This window comes from Phocoena sinus, chromosome 13 (assembly GCF_008692025.1).
Source record: "Phocoena sinus isolate mPhoSin1 chromosome 13, mPhoSin1.pri, whole genome shotgun sequence".
Lineage (NCBI taxonomy): Eukaryota > Metazoa > Chordata > Mammalia > Artiodactyla > Phocoenidae > Phocoena > Phocoena sinus.
The window spans coordinates 18,468,368-18,487,797 of record NC_045775.1 but is presented as its reverse complement, the minus strand read 5'-3'; the positions used below and the strand labels follow the sequence as shown (position 1 = coordinate 18,487,797).

The 19,430-nt window shown below is 36.7% G+C and overlaps 1 protein-coding gene across 3 annotated transcripts in view; it reads left to right on the top strand.

Moving 5' to 3' along the window:
• The window catches only part of ATAD2B (ATPase family AAA domain containing 2B), a 155,962-nt gene that overhangs the window by 33,541 nt on the left and 102,991 nt on the right, over window positions 1-19,430 (top strand). For all 3 annotated transcript variants that reach the window (XM_032652570.1, XM_032652569.1, XM_032652571.1), the window contains exons 7-12: window positions 1,312-1,428; window positions 4,397-4,472; window positions 12,350-12,448; window positions 14,326-14,437; window positions 14,844-14,959; window positions 16,442-16,616. In XM_032652570.1, coding sequence (XP_032508461.1) covers window positions 1,312-1,428; window positions 4,397-4,472; window positions 12,350-12,448; window positions 14,326-14,437; window positions 14,844-14,959; window positions 16,442-16,616 — 695 coding nt within the window. The remainder of the gene's footprint in view (window positions 1-1,311; window positions 1,429-4,396; window positions 4,473-12,349; window positions 12,449-14,325; window positions 14,438-14,843; window positions 14,960-16,441; window positions 16,617-19,430) is intronic.

Below are 19,430 nucleotides of genomic sequence, written 5' to 3'. Positions count from 1 at the left end.
GGTGGTGCAGTGGTTAAGAATCCACCAGCCACGGCAGGGACGCAGGTTAGATCTCTGGTCTGGGAAGATCCCACATGCCGTGGAGCAACTGAGCCCGTGCGCCACAGCTACTGAGCCTGCGCTCTAGAGCCCTCGAGCCACAACTACTGAAGCCAGCATGACTAGAGCCCGTGTTCCACAACAGGAGAAGCCACCACAATGAGAAGCCGGTGCACCACAACAAAGAGTAGCCCCTGCTCACCACAACTAGAGAAAGCCCGCACGCAGCAATGAAGACCCAACGCAGCCAAAACTAAATTTTAAAATAAATAAATAAATAAATAAAAAGTAAATTTTAATGTACATAAATTCTAAAAGTTTATTTTTAAAATGTGGTTTGGGGGACTTCCCTGGCAGTCTAGTGGTTAAGACTCTGTGCTTCCAATGCAGGGGGCATGGGTTCTATCCCTGGTGGGGGAACTAAGATTCCACATGCTGCCTGGTGTGGCCCGAAAATATAAATTAAAAAAAAAAGCAGTTTGGCTATAGCTATAATGTGACATCTATTTATAGTTTAAAATAAAAGTCTGGTGAAACTTTATAAGCTTATGGTCCTCAAATGCAATGTACTTTATGATCAACTTTTTAACCACAGGAATTGTCACTATAACACAATCATATTAAGACATTGAAAAAAATGTTAAAACTGTCAGCCATGCTCAGTGAAATAAGAAACTAAAAATGCAAAGGACTTTACAATTTACTCATGACATCTGAAAGCTTACTCTAAGTTTTTTAAAATGTTTATTATTATTATTATTTTTTTGGCTGCGTTGGGTCTTCGTTGCTGCACGCAGGCCCCCTCTAGCTGTGGTGAGCTAGGGCCACTCTTTGTTGCGGTGCGTAGGCACATCATTGAGGTGGCTTCTCTTATTGTGGAGCATGGGCTCTGGGCTCTAGGCGTGCGGGCTTCAGTAGTTGTGGTGCGAGGGCTCAGTAGTTGTGGCTCGCAGGCTCTAGAGTACAGGCTCGGTAGTTGTGGCACAGGGGCTTAGTTGCCCTGCGGCATGCGGGATCTCTTCTTGTATCAGGGATTGAACCCGTGTCCCCTCCATTGGCAGGTGGATTCTTAATCACTGTGCCACCAGGGAAGTCCCCATCAGGGTTCATTTTTAATTGTATTGATTTATGCTGTATCATACAATGTTGACATTTTTAAAGCTAACTTGTGCAGAAAGAATGAAATAAAAATATAAATATTCAGTTCTAGAGTGGACCAATCCTTGTGAATTAAAACAGTATTTTATTTTGTGTGTGTGTGTGTGAAACTAGAATCTCAAGAGGAAGATGGAGATATTGAGGTTGAAGAGGCAGAAGGAGAAGAAAACGATAGGCCATATAATTTGAGACAAAGAAAAACAGTGGATCGATACCAAGCACCTCCAATAGGTAAGAGACTCTAAGTAACTTCTTTCCTTTTTGTAGTAGAGTAGCTTATTCTACTCCACCCCTTAAAAAAATTAGTGTTGCTGAATTTAAAAGAATGAAATCTCTTATAGCAGTTCTTTAGGGCAAGTTTCTCTGTGTTCCAAGTGGTTAAGTATTGATAATTCAGCTAAAGTCAGAAAGGGGCATCTTGGCCAGTAACCTATGTTTGTGTTTTGTTTTTGGTTTTTTTTTTTTGAGAAGGAAAAAGTTTATCTTTTTTTTGGGGGGGTACGCGGGCCTCTCACTGTCGTGGCCTCTCCCGTTGCGGAGCACAGCTCCGGACGCACAGGCTCAGCGGCCATGGCTCACGGGCCCAGCCGCTCTGCAGCATGTGGGATCTTCCCGGACCGGGGCACGAACCTGTGTCCCCTGCATCGGCAGGCGGACTCTCAACCACTGTGCCACCAGGGAAGCCCATATCTTAATGCCCTTAAATCTAATGACAGGTAATCAGTTCCACAGGTACCGTTTTACTGACTTTCTTCCCAGCTGTTGGGAAATTCCATCACTATTGATTTCCTCCAATTCTTAAAAAATTGAAATAAAATTCACATATCATGAAATTCACCATTTTTGCTGGGTTTTGCTGATTTTTAATCTATACAATTTATTGCTTTTTAGTATTCACAAGGGTGTGCAGTCATCACCACTATCTAATTCTAGGACATTTTATTCTACACTTCCATCCCCACAGCCCTTAGCAATCACTAATGTATTGATACTTTCTGTCTCGATAGATTTGCCTATATGTGACCTTTTGTGTCTAGCTTCTTTCACTTAGCATAATGTTTTCAAGGAAGAACCTGGATCATTTTATTCAAACTCTTAATGCTCTGAAGCAGTGATTGATTCTCTGGAATTATTAGAGTTACCTTACAAGAAGCTTGCCCAAGTATGTAGACATTTCTCTACTCCAGTTAAGAATCACTGTCAAAGATAGCCCTGTTAATAATGGGGGAGGTATGTTGGGACAGAAAAAAGATTGTGAGCCATTTTTCTAGTTTTTTTTTTTTAAAGCGTTATTAAAGAGGTATAATTTATATGTAGTTCACTGCCATTGCATATATAATATTTCATGTGTACAATTTGGCAAGCTTGAACTATCTGAGGGATATACCTATGAAACTGTCACCGCACTCAAGGTAATGAACATGTTCATCAACTCCCCCAAATTTTGTTCTGCCTGTTTATAATCTACTCCTAACTTTCTTTTGCCTCTCCACTCCTAACCCTCAGGCAGTGACAGATCTCATCTGCTTTCTGTCACCATAGATTAGTTTACATTTTCTTTAATTTTATATACAGTATATACTCTTTTTTTGGTCTGATTTCTTTCACTCAATATAATAATTGTAAGGCTCATCCATGTTGTCGACTTTAACAGTAGTTTTTTTCTTTTTATTGCTGAGTAGCATTCCATTGTATGGGTATATCACAATTTGTTTATCCATTCATTTGTTGATGGACATTTGGATTGTTGACATTTCTGGTGTCTGGCTATTATAAATAAAGTTGTTATGAACATATGTTTGCAAGTCTTTGTTTGGACATATATTTTCATTTTTCTTATAAACACCTAGGAGTGGAATGGCTGCGTTTCACGATTATGTGTATGTTTAAGTTTCTAAGAAATTACCAAACTCTTCCAAGGTGATTATACTGCTTACATTCTCACTAAGAGTGTATGAGAGTTTCAGTTGCTCCATATTCTTGCCAACATTTGGTGTGGTTATTTTTCCAAGTTAATTTTAATACATATTTATTTTAGTTTTAATTTACATTTCCCTAATTACTAATGATGTTGAGCATATTTTTATGTGCTGATTTGCCAACATTATCTCTGGTGAAGTATTCAAATCTCTTGCCCATGTTTTCAGTTAAGCTGTTTGTTTTTTTATTATTGAAGTTTTGAGAGTTCCTTATGTACTTCAGGTATCAGTCCTTGTGATTTGTAAAAGTTTCTCAGTCTGTAGCTTTAAAAAAAATTCTCTTAATAGTGTCTTTCAAAGAGAAGAATTTGTAATTTTGATGAATTTCAGTTTATGAAAAAATTTATTATTTTTTTTGCGGTATGTGGGCCTCTCACTGCTGTGGCCTCTCCTGTTGCGGAGCACAGGCTCCAGACGCGCAGGTTCAACGGCCATGGCTCATGGGCTCAGCCTCTCCGTGGCATGTGGGATTCTCCTGGACCGGGGCACGAACCCGCGTCCCCTGCATCGGCAGGCGGTCTCTCAACCACTGCGCCACCAGTGAAGCCCGAAAAAATTTATTTTTTATAAATTTATTTATTTATTTATTTTTGGCTGCTTTGGGTCTTCGTTGCTGTGCACAGGCTTTCTCTAGTTAGCTGTGGAGAGTGGGGGCTACTCTTCTTTGTGGTGTGTGGGCTTCTCATTGCGGTGGCTTCTCTTGTTGCAGAGCATGGGCTCTAGGTACCTGGGCTTCAGTAGTTGTGGCACATGGGCTCAGTAGTTGTGGCTCACGGGCTGTAGAGTGAAGGCTCAGTAGTTGTGGCACACAGGCTTAGTTGCTCCAAGCCATGTGGGATCTTCCCAGACCAGGGATTGAACCCGTGTTCCCTGCATTGGCAGGCGGGTTCTTAACCACTGTGCCACCAGGGAAGTTGCTCTCAAAAATTTTTTAATGGGTTGTGCTTTGGTGATGTGTCAAAGAAATCTTTGTTTAACCCAAAGTCAAAGATTTAGCTTAGCATTCTTTTTTAGAATGTTTATTTGAAACTTACAGTATTTGCCACAAAGTTTTAATTTTTGTTGTGCTTCCTCTAGGCAGCATTTAGAACTTGAAGACATAGGACTGGCTTCTGTTCAGAAAGTTAACAGAACTAATTTCTTCTTCTTTAATACATCAGTTTATCAATTTATTATCAGTTATTTCTATGTTGTCTTTTTTTTTTCTTTTTTTCTTTCAGTACCAGCTCATCAAAAAAAGAGGGAAAATACGCTGTTTGATATTCACAGATCTCCAGCAAGAAGGAGTCATATCAGGTATGTTTTGTTAGTTTTTTTTTTTCTTTTCCGTACGCGGGCCTCTCACTGTTGTGGCCTCTCCTGTTGCGGAGCACAGGCTCCAGATGCTCAGGCTCAGTGGCCATGGCTCACGGGCCGAGCTGCTCCGCGCCATGTGGGATCTTCCCGGACCAGGGCACGAACCCGAATCCTCTGCATTGGCAGGCAGACTCTCAACCACTGCGCCACCAGGGAAGCCCTGAAATTGTAATTTTGATGACCTTCAATGGTATTGAATAAGTTTGCAGTCCACCCAGCAATGTATCAGAGTGCCAATTTTTCCATATTTCTGCCGGCAAAACGTATTTTCAAACTTTTGGATTTTTGCCAGTCTGAGAATTGAAAATGAAATCTTGGTTTATTTTTATATCTCTTATGAGAGTAATTTTTCATATGTTTAAAAGACATTTACTTTTTTCTGAAATGTCTGTTTATAAAGTTTGCCTATTTTTTAATAGGTTTTTGCTCTCTTTTTTTTTTGTTTAATAACTATTGCTAATTTTACAAAAATTTATGACCATGTGAAGGTTCTTGCTTTTTAATCTATTTTTAGTAGTTCTTTCTTTGTATAGCAGAGAGATCAGTCGTTTGTCACAAATTGCCAGTCTTTTTCCTCAGGTCAGAGTTTGTCTTTTAACTTTGCCTTTGGTTGTCTTTACCAGAAAATTTTTTTTTTATGTCGTCAAATTTATCAGCCTACTAAGACTTTTAGATTTTGAATCATAGTTAGAAAAGCCTTCCCAAATCCAGAGTTTTAAGGAAGTTCACCTTTGTTTATTTTTATTTTATTTTTTTCCCATTTAGTATACTGATTTTTTTAAATTTAATTTTTATTGGAATATAGTTGATTTACAATGTTGTATTAGTTTCAGGTGTACAGCAAAGTGAATCAGTTATGCATATATAACCTTTGTTTATTTTTAATGTTTCATTTTTTACTTTTTAATTTTGATCCATTTGAATTTTATCCTTGTGTGAGATTTGTAGTATGGATCCAACGTTTTTCCCAGGTGGAAAATGAGTTGTCCCAACCTCATTTATTCAATAAGTCTATAATTTCTCCATTGATACCAGTTGCCACATTTATTATCAAATTATATATAATGTATAAATATTATATTACATAAAAGATGCCCCTGTCCTTTTTTTTCCCCCCATTATTCCATTCTTCATTCTTATATTTATTCTCAGGTGGTTATTTCTATATGTGAGAACAGTTAATTTCTGTATATTAATTTTGTACCCCACTTCTTTATTGGGAATGCCTCTAGCATGTCCCCATTAAGATTGATGATTAAGAAATAATATTTTGTGGTAATGGTATTATATCTTTGAGGGTTGGTGGTTGTTAATAATCTTGCCATTGGGGCTAATAGGATTTTTTGGGGTTTTTGGTTGTTTTTTTTGGGCCACACTGTGCTGCTTGTGGGATTTTTTTTTTTTTTTTTTTTTTTTTTTTTTTTTATTTTTTCTTTAAACCCCACATTTGTTTATTTATTTATTTTTGGCTGTGTTGGGTCTTCGTTTCTGTGCGAGGGCTCTCTCCAGTTGCGGCAAGTGGGGACCACTCTTCATCGCGGTGCACGGGCCTCTCACTATCGTGGCCTCTCTCGTTGCAGAGCACAGGCTCCAGACGTGCAGGCTCAGTAGTTGTGGCTCACGGGCCCAGTTGCTCCGCGGCATGTGGGATCCTCCCAGACCAGGGCTCGAACCCGTGTCCCCTGCATTAGCAGGCAGACTCCCAACCGCTGCGCCACCAGGGAAGCCCCTGCTTGTGGGATTTTATTATAGTTCCCGACCAGGTTTGAACCCAGGCCCTCCGCAGTGAAAGTGCGGAGTCCTAGCCACTGGACCGCCAGGGAATTCCTAGGGTTTGTGTTCCAATTAAGGATTTTGTACCTCAACCAGCTTTTGAGCCATTTTTACTTCAGTGTTGAATCTTAGCTTCTGATGATCTTTTTTCTGTACTTAATTTTTCCTATCAAAGTAATACATAGACTTGGTTCAAATAGCTACTAGACTAGGTTTAATAAAAGTAATATTCCCCAACCCACTTTTCCTCACCTTCAATCTTATTCTCATTTAGCAATCAATTTAAACATTTCTGCTTTTGGTTATTTTGATAGCTATTTCCATATACTATATAAATGACATTCTATTTCTTGTCTTTTGATTTCTTCCTCAGCCTTATACAGTTGTAACACTAACCTCAGTTCTTCTTTGGTCACAGGAAATTTGAATCATTATACTTGAATCTCCATTTTTGTTTCATTAACTATAGACAGTATCTTTTGACTCCTCACTTTTAAGATTAGGACCTTAATATCCATTCTCTCCACTTCACTCCTTCTACATTTTTATATTGCCAAGACTGATAACACTTACAGTTTGTTCTGGGACAGTTATTAAGCCTCACTTGATTTATTTCTAGGTTAATTCTAAGAGTTGAAAACCAATGAATAGTTTTTACATTTCTATGAGTAATGACAGTGTTTTTCATCATAGAGCTATGTAGAGTGCTAGAGTTAAATATCCTCTGTGGATTTTTTTTTTTTTTTTGCGGTATGCGGGCCTCTCAGTGTTGTGGCCTCTCCCGTTGCGGAGCACAGGCTCCGGACGTGCAGGCTCAGCGGCCATGGCTCACGGGCCTAGCCGCTCCGCGGCATGTGGGATCTTCCTGGACCGGGGCACGAATCCGTTGTCCCCTGCATCAGCAGGTGGACTCTCAACCACTGCGCCACCAGGGAAGCCCTCCTCTGTGGATTTTATTACTACCTCTGGCCACTCAATGGGAAATGCTCCTGGAATTAAGTTTATTCTTTCATTCAACAAATCTGTGTTGTATATCTTCTGTACACACCAAATATCATTCAAGGCATTGGATATTCAGAAGTTAAAAATGTAAAAATCCCTGTTCTCTCGGAGCTTACATTCTACTAGAGGGAGATAAACTAATGGATACATAAACATAGTGTGTCAGATCGTGACAAATGCTTGGAAGAAGATAGTGGGGTGAAGGGGAACATAGAGTTCAAAGGGATAGGAATGGGGGCGATTGTATCACCTTCTGCACAGCCTACATATTCCTTCAGGGACAGGAATGTGTGGGGCTTCTTGAAGTGATTCATGTAAATGGAGAAAAAGGACCCAGTGAGATCTCCTGATAGTCTCAGTAAAGGTGATGATTTCAAGAGTTCTCCTTTTTTAAAAAATAAACAAATAATTTATTTGTTTAGCTGCGCTGGGTCTTAATTGAGTCGTGTGGGATCTTTAGTTGCAGCATGTGGGATCGTAGTTGCGGCATGTAGGATCTAGTTCCCTGACCAGAATTCCGGCCCTCTGCATTGGGAATTCGGAGTCTTAACCAGTGGACCACCAGGGAAGTCCCAAGAATTCTCCTTTTTAACATTCAAGTAGTCTCAAGTTTTCCTAGCTTCTGAACATACCAAAGCATTCATATTTTTTTTTGTCAGATGACATCTCTCCTAATGTCGTCTTTCTGTTCCACTTTGGGGGGATACTTTTTTAGACCTGCAGCAAAGTGACTGCTGTGGGACTTAAGATTGCTTTCATGGTTTGGATCCACCACTTACTGGATCTGATGTCTTTCTCCTTTTTGCTTTACTGTATCATTTTGCAGGAATATAATCTCAAGTAATTTACTCAGAAAGAATGTGTGGAAGTCAACTTTGCATCTTTGAAAATGTCTTTTATTTTCATAGTTCCCAGTAGTTTTGTGAGTTAAGAGAATTGTAGATCCAAATAGGTTTCCTCTAAACCTTTAAAGTTCTTGCTTCACCGTACTCTATGACATATTGTTGCTGTTGAGAATTCAGTCTGGTTTAATATCTTGTTTCTTTGTAGATGCACATAAATAAATATATATATATATATATATATATGTGTGTATATATATATTTTTGTTTGTTCAGTTTTTTGAGCCTCTTGCTCTAGGCCCTATTGGTTTGGAGATTTTTTTTTTTCAACTCTGGGATATTTTCTTGTATTATTTTTTGTTAGGTTTCTTCTCTTCATTTTTTTCCTCTTCTGCTTAATAACTACTGTTATGTTAGTCCAACATTGGTCCTCTGTGGCACTTGCCTTTTCTCTCATTTTTCTTTGTCGTTTTTGCACGCCCCTTTTTTTTCCTGAGAGATTTTATTCTTTTTATCTTCCATCCTTGCAATTCTATTTAGGCAAACATTAAAAAAATTTTTTTTTGCGGTACACGGGCCTCTCACTGTTGTGGCCTCTCCCGTTGTGGAGCACAGGCTCCGGACGCACAGGCTCAGTGGCCGTGGCTCACGGGCCTAACCGCTTCGCGGCATGTGGGATCTTCCCGGACTGGGGCACGAACCCACGTCCCCTGCATCGGCAGGTGGACTCCCAACCACTGCGCCACCAGGGAAGCCCTAAAAAAATTGTTTTGAATAGCTTTCTTGTTCTCTGATTTTTCATAGCATTCTGTTTTTATTTCATATTATCTTGAGTCTCTTCCATGATATTTTTGGTAAACATTTGTTGTGAAAACACATAATAAAATAAAAAACCTAATTAGCTCGCAAATAGTTAACATATCCAAAGGACAGTTTCTTATCTAGTAAAAACTATGCTCTAACCACAAAGGACTGGAATAGCATCACTGATGTCTCAGTTAGCTTTTTTTTTTTTTCTGCGGTACGCGGGCCTCTCACTGTTGTGGCCCCTCCCGTTGCGGAGCACAGGCTCTGGACGCGCAGGCTCAGCGGCCATGGCTCACAGGCCCAGCCGCTCCGCGGCATGCGGGATCTTCCCAGACCAGGGCACGAACCCGTGTCCCCTGCATCGGCAGGCGGACTCTCAACGACTGCGCCACCAGGGAAGCCCTCACTTAGCTTTTTTTAAAAAAAAGCTTTATTAAGATCCACATCATATAATTCAGCTTTTTTTTTTTTTTTTTGGTATATTCACAGATAACCGGAACTGTTGCCACAGACAATTTTAAATACTGTTTCATCTGCTTAGCAAGAAACCTGTTCTCTTTAACTCTAACTTTCCTACAACTACCTCTATGCTCTAAGTCCTAAGCAACCAGTAATCTGCTTTCTTTCCTCATAGGTTTGCCTATTCTGGGCATTTTGTAAAAATGAGAATATAATATGTGGTCTTTGTGACTGGCTTCTTTCAGTTTACATGTTTTCTAGGTTCATACATGTTGAAGCATTTATCAGTACTTCCTTCCTTTTTATTGTCAAATGATGTTCCAAGGTAGGACTATGTCACATTTTGTCCATCTACTCATTGGTTGATGGTCATTTGAGTTGTTTCCAGCTTTTGGCTATTATGAATAACGGTGCTATAAAAATTTATGTACAAGTTTTTATGTGGATATAAGTGTTTTGTTTTTTTTTTTGGCCATGCTGTGTGGCTTGTGGGATCTCAGTTCCCCAACCAGAGATCGAACCTGCCTGCATCCTTGGCAGTGAAAGCATGGAGTCTTAACCACTCTACTGCCAGGGAATTCCCGGATATATTTTTGTATTTCTCTTGACAATATATCTCAGGGTAGAATTATTGGGTCATGTGATTACTTTATGCTTGATCATTTAAGAACTGCTTGAATGTTTTCCAAAGTGACTACACCATTTGACATTCTCTCCAGCAGTGTATGGGACTTTCAGTTTTTCACATCCTCCCCAGCGCTTAATATTGTCTGACTTTTTGATTCTGGCTGTCCTAACGAGTATGAAATGTATCTCATTGTGGTTTTTGAATAGCACTTCCCTGATTACTAATGATATGAGGCATCTTTTCATGTGCTTATTAGCCATTTTAAAAGTTTCCTTTGAGAACTGTCTCTTTGTGTCCAGTGCCTATGTAAAAATTGGCACTAAAAAAAAAATTTTTTTTTTTTTTTTTGTGGTACGCGGGCCTCTCACTGTCGTGGCCTCTCCCGCTGCGGAGCACAGGCTCCAGATGCACAGGCTCAGCAGCCATGGCTCACGGGCCCAGCCGCTCTGCGGCATGAGGGACCCTCCCAGACTGGGGCAGAAACCCGTGTCCCCTGCATCGGCAGGTGGACTCCCAACCACTGCACCACCAGGGAAGCCCTGTGTTGTCTTTTTATCATTGACTTGTAAGAGCTCTTTATATATTCTAGATTCAAATTCCTTACCAGATATATGATTTGCAAATATTGTATCCTATTTTGTGAGTTGTTACTTTCTTGATGGTATTCTTTCAAGCACAAAAGACTTTAATTTTGATGAGGTTCAGTTTATCTTTTTTGTTGTTGTTCATTTTTCATGTCATATCTAAGAATCCATCGCCATATCTACCGTCATGAAGATTTACTTCTGTGTTTTTTCCTAAGAGTTTATAGTTTTAGCTCTGTGTTTAGGTCTTTGATCCATTTTGACTTTTGTATATGGTGTGGCCCCTTCCCTTTTAAGGTCCACTCAGCTTTTTGTGGTATTGTTATACATGTTACGTTTATACATTTTACAAACCTAGCAATACGTTATTAAAGTTACTTATATAATTCTCTGTTACTTAAAAAAGTTGAGAGAAGAAAGTCAATCAAGTGCATGCTTAGAGCTTTTGGATAGTAGCCTTTTATTTTATTATTCTGGTTCTCTTCATTTGTTCTTGTGCATTTGAGTTATCATCTGGAATCATTTCTTTAGCCCAATACTTACACTGTTGCTTCTGCCTACCTCATTTGTGCTATTTTCAGATATATTACATTTTTATATATTAGGCTTACCACACACACATACACACACACACACACACACATACAGACATACACACACACACACACACACACAGGGTAAATAAGAAACTTGGAAACAGGCATTTTCCTGATGGAGAGAAAGAAGTAGGAAAGAGGTTATATATCAGAATTGCAAAGATTGAGTAGGTAGTTATTGCAACAGTCTTTCTGAAGTTTTGGGAGACCTTAAAAACTGATGCAGGATGAAATGAAGGGACTTCTATTAATCAGGAGAAGGAATATTAGACAGGTTAAAGATCTTAATGAGAGTTGGGGAAAATCTGGCTTTGCTATTGTGGTTGGTGGGAATTGCAGTAAAATAGGGATGCACAGGCTGTGGACCATCCTTGAAAGCCAGTTTGAGTTTGAAGTAAATTAATTTACAATGATTCCATTTTGTATGATTTCCATAGATATCATAGAGATGTCATAAAGTATATTAATAATGAAGCATTTATTAAGTGTTATTTTTCCTCGAGGATGACTTTAGCTTGATACATTATCTACTCATTCCATAGTAGTTCTGATTGTAAACTATTTCTTTTCTTATTTCATCAAAAATACTTTATACATTTTATAAGAAATTCAAACAGGACATAAGTTTTTTTTTTTTTTTTTTTTCCAGGATATAAGTCTTAAGTGGAAAGCGGAAACGCTTGTCTCTCTGTAAACCAATATATTATTTTCTTTAGTGTCTGGACTGTTTTCTGATTATTTGGGAAAGGGGAAGTAAGAAGAGAAAAACATAAACTTTCTTTTCTAATAAGAGTTCGATTTTATTTATCAATCAGTGATAGACATTCCCTAAATTTGGATGCAAATTCAATTTGTTGCTTGATGCCTTTATGAACTACCCTATTTAAAAAATTATAGCCTCCCTCTCCTCCTCCTCCTGTTTTTCTTTTTTATCTGTAGAACTTACCATGTTTTTACTTCATCAGATGTAAATTGCATGAGTATAGGGATCTTAATAAATATTTGCCAAATGAATGAGTGACTGTGTATATTTTCTACTGAGCTAATAGTAGATATGATGCTCAGAATGTGTTTTTAAAAGCCCTTTGCTGCTGTAATGATTTTAAGGATTTTACTCTTTAAATAGGAGAAAGAAGCATGCCATTCATAGTAGTGACACAACTTCTTCTGATGAAGAACGCTTTGAAAGAAGGAAATCAAAGAGCATGGCAAGAGCAAGAAATAGGTTAGTAAAGTTTTACTTGTTATTTCCATGATAGAAAAAAGGAATAACAGTTTAAACTTTTTGAATGTGATTCTTACCTGTACTAGCATTTTGCTAACAGTGATACTTAACACATATTTTAGTCTAGAGTAATATACCGACTTGGTATTTACTTAGTAATTTTTAGAGTAGAAATCTAACCTTGGGAAACTTCCCATAAATTACTTGCTTTGGGGCTTCCCTGGTGGCGCAGTGGTTGAGAGTCCGCCTGCCGATGCAGGGGACACGGGTTCGTGCCCCGGTCCGGGAGGATCCCACATGCCGCGGAGCGGCTGGGCCCGTGAGCCACACCTACTGAGCCTGCGCGTCTGGAGCCTGTGCTCCGCAGCAAGAAAGGCCGCGATAGTGAGAGGCCTGCGCACCGTGATGAAGAGTGGCCCCCCGCTTGCCACGACTAAAGAAAGCCCTCGCACAGAAACGAAGACCCAACCCAGCAAAAATAAATTAATTAATAATAAACTCCTACCCCCAAAAAAAAAAAAAAAAAAAAAAAATTACTTGCTTTGTAAGTACTCAATAAAATAGTGTGTGGGAAGGTAAAGAAAGAGCTAGTGGAAGAGGCCAACCTCTTGGACAGTCTTTTTCAGTACCTCTCCTCTAATCCAAATCCACTTAATGAGGTTGATTTTAGATGCTTATAATGATTATAGCACTCAAGAGTAAGTAGAATTATTTCAGGAGCCCTTGGGTTTTGTTGGAAAACTTGTTTTAGCTCTGGTGATCTTTGCTAAACTAGAGTAAATGACTCATTGCTACATGGCTCACTAAAATCTTGAGACTTTTCAGTGGGTGAGAGAATCAGTATTTTGTCTAGTAAGTTACTAAAGCATCAAATTATAATTTATCCTTTAAAATTTAAGTTAATTTTCTAGCTTATATTTATAATACTAAAGGTATATTTTATTTAGAAATTTTACGTTTAGGAAAGCATTTCTATAATTTGTCATTATATATCTATTGTAGGAATACCAAGTTTTCAGTTAGCTGGTCTTGGAAACAAGTTTGGGTTGGTGTAGATTGTATGCTAAAAAGAGTTCCACATGTGGATGATGGAAAGAAAATGTAAGAGAAAAATCTAAGTTTAAATAAAAGAATTCAATGCCTCTTTAATCTGAACTATTCTGTTACCTGCTTTGGAAATAGATTTTTAAAGTAAGTTAGGATTCAGAAATGTCAGTGAAAGTACATTCATTGTAGAAGCTATACTTTTTTTAGGCTATTTATGTCATCTTTTGGTGTTTATGCAATGTTAAAAGAGGAAGTAGATTATATTTTCTTAGGGGTAATTACATTAATATCATATAGGATTTTAAGTAGCTAAATATGTATTTTAAGGTAGTTACACAAACGATAATGCTTAGTTTTCAAAATAGGGTCTAAAATTGGTTTCCCTTGAATAAAACGGAGGGAAATTTATTTCTTCAATCATGTAAACTGAGTAGACATACCCACATAATATCTGAGGATAAATTTAAATGTTATAATAAAGCTTGAGTTCATTTAGTGCCATATATTATAGTATTTATAGTAGGTCTTTTTATTTTATGCTTATATAATGTGGAATATCAGGTTTGTTAAGTTTTCTAATTTAGACTAGATTGGGCTTTTTGGACAAAGAGATTCATGATCTTATTTGCTTTCTCTAGTGAATAAATTTATTTCTGGCCTGTTGAAAAGAATTTAGGAAAAGTAATTTAAAAATATGAAATCTCTTGTCATTTTCTGGGTTATGAGAAAAGGGAGGAAGATGAAAATGTGTCAACAAAGATTTAAACTTGCTTATGACATTAAGAATATTAAACTTTAATGCTATCTACTTGAATGTTTATGAATTTCAGATGTTTGCCTATGAACTTAAGAGCAGAAGATTTAGCTAGTGGTATTCTCCGAGAACGTGTCAAAGTGGGTGCAAGCTTGGCTGATGTTGATCCAATGAACATTGATAAATCAGTAAGTTTTGTAAATGTTTTTCTATAAATAGTTTTTTTTTTTAAAGGTCATTACTTGTTTCTAACACAACACACAATAAAAGTAGAAGATCACCATTGTTAGTGGGGTTTTTTTTTTCGTTGTTGTTCTTTTGTCGCGCGGCATGCGAGATCTTAGTTCCCCAACCAGGGATTGAACCTGTGCCCCCTGCAGTGGAAGCACAGAGTCCTAACCACTGGACCTGCAGGGAATTCCCCAAAGTATAGTTTTTTGAACTCTGTTTAACTTTATATATGAACTTTATGTTTAAACTTCAGTTCCTGCTGAAGGCATATATTTTGGAATCATAAGATTATCTCATAAATTAAAAAGAAATCTATAAACGGTTAAAATTATTTTGTAATAAACTTTTCCACTTCTTTCCAAGGTGCGATTTGATAGCATAGGTGGATTGAGCCATCATATTCATGCACTAAAGGAAATGGTAGTATTCCCACTTTTATATCCAGAAATTTTTGAAAAATTTAAAATTCAGCCTCCAAGGTGAGTAATGTCCTAGATGTTTATTATTTTTATTACTGTTAATTTATCAAATTTCAATTAGTAGGTGATTATAAATCTAAATATTATTTATAAATATTTCATATGTATTTATTTGATGTGTTCTAGCAATGAGAATTAGGAATGAAATTTTATTATTCAGGGCTCAAAAGCTGTGGTACTAAGTGTGTTCTTGAAGTTTATATTTCAGCATTTAAGAGTCAGACACAGGATGAGATTCTTTACACAGGCCTTGAATTTACAAGTGGATTGCCTAAGTGGGTTTTCCTTAATTTGGTCTTCTAATAGCATTCAGTTTCATACGGTATACTGGTTAGTCTTTGAAAGCACAGTTTCAGCGAAGTGTTGCTTTGACTCATTGATGTGGTATTTTTGAAATGGTAAGCTTGATAGTTTAATTTTATGATCAGATTAATTGTGTTTGATCATGAGGTGGTTAGCTAGTTAACTATTAGGAAAGGCTGAGAAATTATGTCAGAGGAAATTGGGCAGAATAAAATACTTTGAAGATGTGCATACAGACTTAAACTGTGAAATATCCCTTTTTATTTCTAATTTATTATTCATGTGTTTCTAATTTATTATTCATGTGTTTAAGGATGCAGAAAATCTTGTTAAAGAGTCATCTTCTATTTGAGTGGGTTAAGAGTTGGCCTGTAATTCTGCAGTGGCTTTTAGAAATCATAGTAGCAATTTATTTACTTCTTATATGATATAACTTGAATTTTAAAAATAATTGTTATTTTTTTCAAAGCCATTAAAGTAGTATAGCCTTGGGAGAAACTTTAAAAAATGGAGTTATAAACAAAAAGTATTATAAGCAGAAAGTAATCCTACTCCTTAGGGATGAACAGCTTTCTTTTATATATGTATGCATATATTAAGTTTATATTTTGCCTGTATTATGCACATTTAAACATTTAATATAAATGAGATTATTCAATAATACCCTTATGTAACTTTATTTTTCACTTTACAATGTATTATAGGCACCTTTCCATATCCATAAATAATGTGTGTATTATTCTTTTTGACATCATACTAGTGTTTAAATTACAGATGTAGTGGTGTATTTATCTGTCCCTTGTTAGTAGATAGCATTTAGGTTTTTTTAAAAAATCTATCTTTATCACTTTCTTTTGATTATTTCTACATGATATAATCTAAAATGTGAAATTTCTGGGTCATAGGGAAAGTACCTTTAAAATTTTGATGTAGCTTGCCAAATTACTCTACTCTGATTGAACTATTTCTTGTGTACCAAAGCTTGGTTCTTTGAGAACATCCTTGAGGACTTTCAACAAAGTGAAACTTTTGTCTGTATATTACAAAAAGCTATATCAGTGTCTAATAATAATAAAATATACATCAGTACAAAATTATATGGGAGGTGCATGCTTTTGTATTGGTTATTAGTGCTGGTGGTAACATTTATCTACTTTTATTGATTCTTTATTCCTCTAGGGGCTGTTTGTTTTATGGCCCTCCTGGCACAGGTAAAACCTTGGTTGCCAGAGCGTTAGCTAATGAGTGCAGTCAAGGAGACAAAAAGGTGGCTTTTTTTATGCGAAAAGGAGCAGACTGTCTAAGTAAGTGGGTTGGCGAATCTGAGCGGCAACTTAGGCTTCTTTTTGATCAGGTAAGTGAAGTCAGGTAATACGAGAATATCTTCTTTAGAATACTTAACACGTTTGGTCTATAAATACAAACTGTTCATGACGAGTTGTATTTTCCAATCAATTCCAGTCAATTTCCAATGTTAAATTTAGGATCAGTAATCTGAATTTGTATGCCTTAGAGGTATTTAATAGCAATTTCACTAGTACTAATTTAAGATGATTCACAAAATATTTACTGAGGTGGCTACTAGGCATATAATACCATGTTAAGTGCTTTTGAGAACCCTGGATATAACATATATATCACTAGATTATAATCTAACTGAGGAAGTAGAACAAGCATAAAAAGTTAAATATCTGTGCAAGAAATCTCAGGAAGCAGTATATTCTTTATTTTCATAAGTTGTAAATATGGTATTAGAAGAACTCAGTATTAAATGAATGCTTTTAAAAGGCAGAATAAGGTGAGTGAGTAATATCATGTAGGCTGTCTTTACTATTTATATATAACAGTAACTTTAAAAATATCATTTCCTAATACTTACAAAAATTAGTCCTGATATAAATTTACTTTTAATTATTTGAGCTACTGAAGGAAGTCATTCATACTTGGTAATGCAACTTATATTTTGTTATGTCTAAGGAAATTCACATGACATTTAAAAAAATGCTTTTAGCAAGCATTTGTTGAAGACCCATTACTGAGTTGATGTGTATCAAAGTCCTTTGTAATTGGTAAAGCACTTCAAATATTTTTAGTTAAATTAGTATTAAAAACTGCTCTGTTCTAGGTAACGGGGGCTCTAGAAAGAGGAATAAAATAAAATTCCTAGCCTCAAGGTGCTCAATGTCCATTGGGAAGTCAAACATATGCAGTCTTCATGTTTAAAGAGAATTTAATAATAATTGGAAAATAATATAAAATAACATTGGTGGATTAGGGAAGAGTTAGCTTGGGAATGCTGGCAAATTGTCCATGACTTAATTTTAAATTTTTGACAGACTTATTCCTTTTGCCTCTTCCTACTGGGGTAGGAATGTCTCTTGGTTTCATTCAAAACCATAGCATTAATCTGCTTTTTAAATCTGTATTTACTTTGTTTCATAGATTTCTTTGTGGGTAAGAGTATTTGAAATGTGTGCTTTCTTTTTAAAAAAAACTGCTCATAGTCATTTTTGTCTTTTTAAATGTGAAGAGTCTACATTCCTAAATTAAGTATATGATCTATTCACTAAATGAGATGAAGGAGGTACAGTCGGCCTTCCATATCTGCTGGTTCCACATCCACAGATTCAGGCAACAATTTCATCTCCAGTTGGTTGAATCCACAGATGTGGAATCCATGGATATGTAGGGCTGACTGTGCTACGCTATTTTATATAGGGGACTTGAGCATCCTCGTATTTTGGTATCTGCAGGGAGTCCTGGAACCAGTCTACCATGGATACTGAGGGGTGACTGTACAATATATTGGCTAAGAGTTTGGCCTTTGGTATCAGAAAAGTGTTAGTTTATATTTAGCTCTACTGTTAAGTATGTAACTTTAAGTAAATGAAAGCATCTGATCCTTATTTGCATCGTCTATAAAATGGGGGAAATAATACCTATCTAACTGGACTACTTTGAGTTTTTACCGAAAGGAAGTGTATACTGTTGACCCTTGAACAATATACAGGGGTTAGGGGCACCAACCTCTGCGCATTTGAAAATCCGTGTATAACTTTTGACTCCCCGCAAACTTAACTACTAATAGCCTACTGTTGATAGGAAGCCTTACCGATAACATAAACAGCACGCATGTTTTGTATTGTGTATTATATACTGTATTCTTAAAATAAAGTAAGCTAGAGAGAAGAAAATGTTATTAAGAAAATCATAAAAGATTTACAGTACTGTACTGTATTTATCACAACCAAAATTTTATGTTGCCTGAATACAAGATGAATTCTCTCTCAACCTCCATCAATATTGTCTTATATGATACAAAACACTGTAGATGTTATATATATTACTAACACTAGACATCAAGAATGAAAAGATAATATGAAAAAGAAATTCATATTTATTACAGGTATAATGATTCATGCATTGATAACAAAGAAGCAGCAGTATGATTGTTTCATGGTAGCCTAGCCTATACACTAGTGAATGAATTGTTATAAAATTTTTATGGCATACACAAATTACAGTCATATTCATAATACAGTAATGGAAACATTGTTATATTAGGAAAAAAACTCTTAACTGTGATGATTGGCTGATATGCAGCTTCTCCAATTACGAGAGAGGGGCATGCTGTATAGTAATATAGTTCTTTGAAAGCAAAGGTGTAAAACTGTAAGAAAATGAACACATTTTTAATTTTTTATTAAATATCACTCACCTTATACCTATGTAAGGATATGCTGGCCGTTTCAGTACAAGTCTTGCACACGATAGTCTACACAATGAATACTTTAAGTGGTAATTATGACAAAAATGTCTCATACAGTTCTTGCTGTACAGTTATTAGATTTTCACATGAAGACACTGGCACACATACATAATAGAAAGTTTATTAACTGTACAGAATGATGATTGTTTACTATTCATTAAATGGAAGTGGATTATCATAAAGGTCTTCATCTTTGTCATCTTCATGTTGAGCTGGCTGAGGCGGAGGAGGAAGAGGAGGGGTTGGACTTGCTGTCTCAGGGGTGGCAGAGGTGCAAGAGGTGGAGGAGATGCAAGGCACGGCAGGAGAGACAGGCACACTTGGTGTAACTTTATGAAAATACTTCATAATTTCTGCTTGATGTTTTTGCTTTTTCATTTCTCTAAAAATATTTCTGTA